General features: G+C 39.8%; 1 protein-coding gene across 1 annotated transcript; it reads left to right on the top strand.

Moving 5' to 3' along the window:
• Positions 1-6,551: 6,551 nt before the first annotated feature.
• SOX3 (SRY-box transcription factor 3) lies at positions 6,552-8,243 on the top strand. The gene has a single exon (XM_063937407.1). It carries the CDS (start codon positions 6,567-6,569, stop codon positions 7,605-7,607), a length of 1,041 nt encoding a protein of 346 aa, XP_063793477.1. The 5' UTR covers positions 6,552-6,566; the 3' UTR covers positions 7,608-8,243.
• The last annotated feature ends 288 nt before the right edge of the window (positions 8,244-8,531 follow it).

Here is an 8,531-nt window from a genome sequence, read left to right on the forward strand (position 1 = left end):
TACATACATACATACATACATACATACATACATATATCCTTAGTGTATTTTTGCATACATAGCGGTCCCATCCGTATGTAATGCCTCCTTGGTGAATGCACTTTGTTTCCTAAGGGAATTTTTTGCTCCCCCTCTTGCTAATTATGGAAGGATGTGGCACTCATAATAACCTTGAGAACTTTTCTCTCCATCTGTAATTGCTAATGTCTCATCCACCATTGCCTAGAACATCCTCCCTGTCCTTCCCAGCACCGTGCCTCGGTACGTTGCCCAGTACTGGTGGTCTTCTTTACAACACTGATAATTAGTAGCTTGTTTAAGAAAAAAAATCCTTATTAACAAGCAGCCATGTCCTACCAATACCTCCCCTACTGTTGCCCCTATTAGCGCAAGGGGATTACCAGGGGATCAGTTTGTCGGAACCTAATAAACAAATTCCTGGAGAACACCTGAATGGTCAGCGTTAAGGAACTTCCTAATTAAGAATTGTGCCCACTGGGGCTGTTTCTCCAGAATGAGAACAATCTTTGCTTTGTAAAACTCGATTGAGAAAAGCACTGAGGGGTCTGGTGAGCATGAGAGAGTGGTCAGCTGCCAGGGAGCTCTAATATTGCTTACACTGAGGATGTGTTACTTATATCTAGGATTTATGTATCACCCAACATATCTGACATATGTACATAGATATAATATGGCATATACATAATTAGAAGTGTCGTTGTACTTTAAGGATCCTACAGCAGAATCTCAGGGGTTTTATTGTATGAGGTTAAAATAATGGGTCTAAATACTTCTGCAAATCCGCTGCATTCAGGAATGAGTGATTATAAATTAGGTGACGGATCTGTGAGACTGTGTCTTGCTCTATCGACCAAAGTGCATATCAATTACATATTTGCAGTATATAGGATCAATCTCAACTGAAACATAAACAGGCATGCGTTTTGAAATACATGTATTGTCAGTTGAAATATATGTATTGTCAGTTATCTGTAGAAAAACGTAAATTGCGATTGCGATAAATACATTTATGTTCATTTCATTCCCTCCGGTGCCTAAAACGTAACATCTAGAAAACGTCAATATTCCTTGTATGTCTAATGGTTAGAGAGTTATCTTCATCATCCATAAGGTGTAGAGATGAAAAATTGTACCGTGTACATAACCTATATAAAACTCTTTCAGCATCACTGACAATGCGTTCATGTAATTGTAGTCCAATTTAGCATAGGATTAGTGGTTGCCTAAATTGGCAGGTCATGCTGGGGCTTGTAGTGCCACTGTATATGGAGAGCCACAGGTTGCTTGCTTCTTATTATAATGTAATAAAATAGCCTACATAGTAGACTCAAAGGCAGGCCAGTAAATGCATTCTTACTTTCATATGTCATCCATCATGATGATTTTTTTATTGTTTGTTGCATAATGTATTTATTAATATTTAGTTCCCTGAGAATCATATGAACAGTACTCAAGGTGCTTCTTTGAGTGTACTTCATGTTGTATTCAATAGAGGGCGATATTGCAGCACATTCGATACCCGTGTTACTCTAACCAGTTGTGTGTTTCACTTCTTACAGCGTCTATTCAACAGTGATCGGGTTTTTGTTTTTTGTTTTTTTGTTTTTTCTGTTTAATTTTTTAATCTTTATCTTTTTACAAAACAGAAAAAAAGCTTGTAAAGAAAAATGTAACTAATGGGACATCCAGTAGTGCAATCACATAAATATCTACAATTTAATGAAGTTACATTTTATGCAGCAGTTTTACATTAAATAGTTACTGCTTGCAGATTGTTTTATTCTGTTGCTGCAGCGGCTGGCTAATTATTTCTTGCTTTTCGTTCTTTAATAATGCAGTACTCACACCTTATAATTTGCTGAAAATTATTCTGTTTTATTTTGTTTTTTAATGGATTTTTTCGCTATGTGGATTAATAATAATCGCGTCAGTGCCGCGATTATTAATACATACAGTAGGCCCCTTAGTTATTGATTTAACTCATATCTGCTTGAAGAAACCCTTGAGAAATTACTTCTCGGTCTTCACAGATAACGGATTGAATAATTTCTGTAAAAAAAAAAAAACTCCCCACTCCTCAATGCAAATGTCTTTATCTATTAATGTGTTTAAATTGCAGATAAATGGATAAAGACAATATTATCAAATTGGACATTTCTAATTAATTACAATAATTATACCAAAGCGCAGGTTTTTTAAACGATTCTCATCAGTGCTAATCAATTTAATATAACTATTCAGAGTTCTGATTCTGTATTATACCTTGTTATGTATATAACATAGGGACTTCGCATTTGTAGCAAATTCTCTGTGGATAAATCCTATATTTCAGGTTTTTGTGTTTTTTGTGTTTTTTTTTTAGTGCAGAATAAACTGGAATACGGGACTGATTAATCGTGTTAGGTTTAATTGCGACTTGTATTTATTACTGTGGGTTGATACTACAGAATTACATTAGATTTTTCCAGGATAAATCCTGTGGAATAAAATGCGAATCTTTAAATTATTTATTGTAGGCAGATTTGCATATTAAAGAACGCACATCTTTATATTATTTTCCCCTTAAGTGTTGCTACGGGGCACTTGTCAGTGATTGACGTTGGTTGTATTATTGTGGTAATCATGGAAAGCACTGTGCAATGTGCATGAGATCTGCCCATGTCTCTGATAAGACAGACACAGCTATATGGCTGACTGGAGAACCCTCGGGATCCGGATGTTTGAAAAAACCTTTAATAAAGAACAGTTTAGAGGGTGTTACCCTTGCATAGTGATGTGACAATGCCCTCAGTATACTTTAAACCCAGTTGAAAAAAATAAAAAAAATAACAAAAATAAACTGAAGTTTAAGGGCACACTTCTTTTATCTTACACAAAAGTTGTGTATGAGCTGTGTCATTGTAATGCTGGAATCCATCTACAAAAGCACCGTTACAACGGATGCGTATGGCGGAGAATATATTGTATATTCATTTAACATTACCTGTCCCCATCTTTCTGTTATTCGATTTGAACAGAGGAGTTTTCGTTTTAGTTACACAATCTGACAAGCTAGAGAACGATAGAAAAGTTAATTACAATTACAACTGCATCAGCAACCACCACATTTGCGGTTATGAAAATGGTTCATCCTCCTTTGTAAGTGCCACCTATTTTCTCCCAATTACAAGATGTATTATTACATGATTAGCTAATTTTATTATTGGGGAAGTGTTAATTGGTGTTTTGTGAAGTGTAAACCCCTAAGGGGGATTTGTATCCCTCTGCACCTGTAATATCCAGCATTTTGTGTGTGTGAAACGACTGAGACTGATCTGTAATATGAGGTTACAGAAATAGGTTACTGAATATATGGATTAAATATGCGTCATTTGTAGGTATTTTATCAGGCGTGTAGGAAAAGCGGTTTCATAACCTCATTGCAATCACTCAGGATTTCCAGTATATTCTACTCTACTAGAAGGACATACAATTAACGTCAAAACAAATATATTTAAAAAAGTTTTTTTTTTTTTATAAAAAAGTTACCTGCGAATTTAAATTGTTAACTTTTATGTATATGTAGTATTGGACTAATTCCTTCATGTACACTTGTTCAATCTTGTGAAGCTCGTCCAGTAAAAAATAAAAAAACCTAAACATCTATTAAAAAAAATGTTATTTATATCTGTGCAAACCTGGCGAGCCCGATGTGCACACTCACATTAAAGATGTAAAACACTTACTAAACATTAATCTTTGAAAACCAGTCCTGTGGATTAGTGCTGATGGCTTTATGGGATTAACCCTCCAACCCTGTAACTGGGGAGCCCAGCTGGCCTGAGCCTCATATTCAGGTGGGCTTTCTAGGGATACCCTCCCTGCTTCCCACCACAGCCTGTATGATGAGACATTTTTGTTTTTGTTCTGATAATACGCAATAATAACGGTTCATAAGAGGAAAAAAAGCAAAATGTTCCTCTTTAACTGTTATGTAGCTGTATATCCTAGTAGCATGCCTTTGTAAGGTATGCTTGGAGTTGTAGTTCCACCATAGCTGGGGGCAGCACATACTGTCTAAAAACGAACGCTGGATGAACGGCTCATTTATAACAAAACGTAGATGTCATGTCGCAAAGAGGATGCATAGGCTCAGTTACCCCAATCCAGCTAGCATGCAGGCAGAAACAGCAGCATCTGATAGTACTATCTGTATTCTTAATTAACGACAACAGACTCGTTTACTGTAGTTCATAGAAGTCAGTGATGATGATAATACACTGCTATGTTTTGTATGACAGCACGAGTGACTTTCCATCTACTAAACAAAAAACTTGGACCTGAATATGCGACATTAGTTAGGACAGGTAGTAAAAAAAAGTTCGAATAATTGATTTTAACAAATATACCGTTGGTCAGTGCACCATGCCGAATTATGCAAGTGTGTGTGTGTGTGTGTGTGTGTGTGTGTGTGTGTGTGTGTGTGTGTGTGTGTGTGTGTGTTTCTTTTATTTTTTTTATTTTTATAGTTGTCTTTAGCGAATAGCAATAAAAAAAAAAAAGAGGTTTGTTTTATTCTCACTTTCAAAAATCACATACTTGTCCACCACACAGAACTTTTGTGATGTATTAGTAAATATGTGGCCACTTCGGGTCCCTCTGCGGGCTGCCTGGCGGGTGGTTGGGGGAGGGTGGCGGGGGGGAAGTGAATGGGCCCGTGTGATTGACACTTCTGTCCTCCCCCAAACTTTCTTTTCACTGGCAAAGGCTTAAATGTTACCATGGTAAAACGGATTCTCCCGCCGGCCCATCCCCCCACCTGCAGCCAGCTGGGAATAAAAAACCCAAACTGGCCAAGAACTGGGAGGAGGGCTCAGCATCCCGCAAATTATAGGGAAATTCAAACTTTACAATTGAATGGGGGAGGGGAGAGGCGGGAGGACACAGCTGAGGTTCCCATCAAATGCATAATTGCACAACCGGTAAACAGGTCTCAGCTTGCTCACCACTTTGGAAATATAGATTATTTATACTTATTTATAAAAGTACTAGGCAGGGGTCATAAATACAGTATGCACAGAATGTGTAAGGTTTTCAGAATACATATTGTCCTATAGGGGATGTAATGCACTGGTCGGGGATCAGGTGCACCTGTGTCAGAAGGGAAGCGCTGGAACAAGTGCTTCAACACTGGGAAACTCTGCTGCAGATCACCAGGCTGAAGATGTGGGCACTTCCAGACCCTGTCTCCATTGTGTCACCCCACAACTCAATAAACAAAAGTCCATTAACCCTGACACCTGTCCTCCTTGTAAAAATAAAACTTATCATTTACTAAAAGGTTGCTTTCAACATATACAAAAAGTAGGGCCGGTGTTTCATGAAGCGATGTATTGTGCAAGACACCTGAAACTGGTTTAAGTACAACATTTGCCCTTTTAATGCTTAAAGCTTTTTTTAGGGGTAATGTCCTACTGAGAGGTGTGACAAAAATCCGATAAATGGGAGGCAGCAGATTTATTTGTGGCAAACGTGTGTTTATGCTGAATGAAAACGATTTTACTGATAGAGAACATCAACTTTATATTATATATACATATGGGGGGAATAAATGACAGGTGCAGCAAGGAATCGCAGAGAGCTATAGACGTTCCTTTCTGGTACATTTAAAAATCGCACATCGGGGATTTAAACCATACTTGCCTACCTGACCCTCTCCATGAGGGAGAAAATGCTCTGTTCCTGGACTTTCCTGGTAATGTATGATTGCCATCACCTGTGGTGAGCTAGTTAATTGATAAGAAAGGTGTTTCACCACAGGTGATGGCAATCATACATTACCAGGAAAGTCCAGGAACAGAGCATTTTCTCCCTCATGGAGAGGGTCAGGTAGGCAAGTATGATTTAAACCCCAATGTAAAATCTATCGTGCATTATTTCTAGCAAACGCTAAAAATCCCTAAGCAATCATAGTCCAACACTTTTTATTATACAGAATATAAATAAAACATACACGAGCAAACTTGTTTCTTTTCTTATTTTATTTTGTTGCACCGGATATTTTTAAGTTAGGAATATACAATGATGAAAAAATATGATTGTGTATTATTTTAAGTGGTTTTAAATTATTATTATAAAGTTATCGTGCACATACCAATCAAATGGTTTGATACAAATATTTTAAAAAACAAAAACACATTTTAAAACAATTAACAACCATGATAAAATATTAAAAAAAAAACAAGTATCCGATTGCCTAGGATTGGTGCCAAATTTATAATTATTCTTCTTACCGTTGTTTCAAAGAAGCTACTGAGTGAGTGCGATGTGTTGTGATAAATGTGACAGTAATAATTTCATAATTCGGTTTGGAATAATTTGGGATTAACCCCTAGTAGCGCTGGAAAGGGCTCTCCTGGTGTGTGCGTGTGATAGGACGCCAGCCTGACCCGCCCTGGGAAGAGTTAAAGTGCTATGGTAATATGAGATGGGGCTGGGCAGCCTGGCGCCCCTGTGATTGGCTGCTAAGAGGTGATTAATATGCAGGCACTCAGGTGCCGGACCACATGCGTCTAGCAGCCGGAGAGTTAGTGCAGAGTACAGGCACCGTCCCGTACACACAGACACAGCAGCCTCAGCGCTCTCCTTTCCCCGCTGAGCTGGATCACTGCAACTTCCACCTGCCAATGTATAGCATGCTGGAGACCGATATCAAGGGCCCCGGGCAGCAAACCAATGCGCAGACCGGGGGTTCCGGTACCCCAGGGGGCAAGAGCGGCGCTGCCACCCCTGACCAGGACCGGGTGAAGCGACCGATGAACGCCTTCATGGTGTGGTCCAGGGGGCAGAGGCGGAAGATGGCCCAGGAGAATCCCAAGATGCACAACTCTGAGATCAGCAAGCGGCTGGGTGCGGACTGGAAGCTGCTGAGCGATGCGGAGAAGCGGCCCTTCATAGACGAGGCCAAGAGGCTGCGGGCAGTGCACATGAAGGAGTACCCGGACTACAAGTACAGGCCAAGGAGAAAGACCAAGACCCTGCTAAAGAAGGACAAGTACTCCCTGCCGGGTAACCTTCTGGCCCCAGGTGTCAGCCCAGTATCCAGCTCAGTGGGAGTGGGACAGAGAATAGACACCTATGCCCATATGAATGGATGGACTAATGGGGCTTATTCCCTGATGCAGGACCAGCTGGGCTACAGTCAGCACCCGGGGATGAATAGCCCCCAGATCCAGCAGATGCACAGGTATGACATGACCGGCCTTCAGTACAGCCCCATGATGTCCTCAGCCCAGACCTACATGAATGCAGCCTCCACCTACAGCATGTCCCCAGCATACAGCCAGCAGACCTCCACCGTCATGAGCCTGGGCTCCATGGGCTCAGTGGTGAAATCAGAGCCCAGTTCTCCCCCTCCTGCAATCACCTCTCACACTCAGAGAGCCTGCTTAGGAGACCTGAGAGATATGATCAGCATGTACCTGCCTCCAGGTGGGGATGGGAGTGACCCCTCTGCCCTGCAGAACAGCAGACTGCACAGTGTTCACCAGCATTACCAAAGTGCAGGGACTGGGGTGAATGGCACTGTACCACTAACGCACATTTAAGACTGGTCACTTCTCATCTTATCATGGACGCTTTGCTTGCCTGTCAAGCAGACAGTGTGCATCACACCTGCAGACAAGGAATGGAAAGGGTGGTGTTGTTTTTTGTACAGTTTACGCAAACTTCCTTTATAGAGCACAACACTTTTTGTGTACTTTGGGGTCCTCTGTGGGATTTTAAACACAGTGATTCCTAGGTGAGCCTTCTGTTTAAGGCTCTTGTATCTTCAGCTTTAGAAGTAAATTGGGGACTATTAACCATAATCCAATGTTTACAAGTTTTATTGATATGCTCAAGATTTACTTGAGACTTATCCAAAATGTAGATTTTATCATTAACTTTTAGCCCTTTTTTTTCTTTACACAGAGCTGTGCGGGTCGCAAACGCAAGGTTTTTATTTTATTTCCCCTCCCCCTTTAATTTATAGCCAGTTATGTATGTTTTCATCACCTGTAAATTTCTGTATTTTTTTTTTTTGAGTTTGTCTTGTTTTCATGAAATTTTACTGTGAATTGTTTAACACCCCCCCCCCCCCCCTCCCCAAACATTAAAAAAAAAAAATGTTTTACTTGGGATTTTACAGACTTTTCAGTTGAAGGTAAACCACAATATCAATAAATTTTCTAAGAGGAATATAAGACTCTCTCTTATTTTTCTTTGCATGTTAGGAACATACATAACATCTAGACCTTGATTTCCAAACGGTGGATATTTTTACTAACTGCTTTTGTATTACTCTGTTGGGATGATGATTTTATTTTTTTTTTCTAACACTTACCTCTAAAACATACAAGCAAGTGAAACTAGTGCACTAGGACTCGCAGGGTCTGGGGAGCAACATTAAGTTACTTGTGAGATGATGGCCAAACAGCAATACAAAAGTTCTTAAGTATTTGGAGTAATTGCTATTAATTTGAGAAATTTTA

The sequence above is a fragment of the Pseudophryne corroboree genome, chromosome 8, assembly GCF_028390025.1.
Source record: "Pseudophryne corroboree isolate aPseCor3 chromosome 8, aPseCor3.hap2, whole genome shotgun sequence".
NCBI lineage: Eukaryota > Metazoa > Chordata > Amphibia > Anura > Myobatrachidae > Pseudophryne > Pseudophryne corroboree.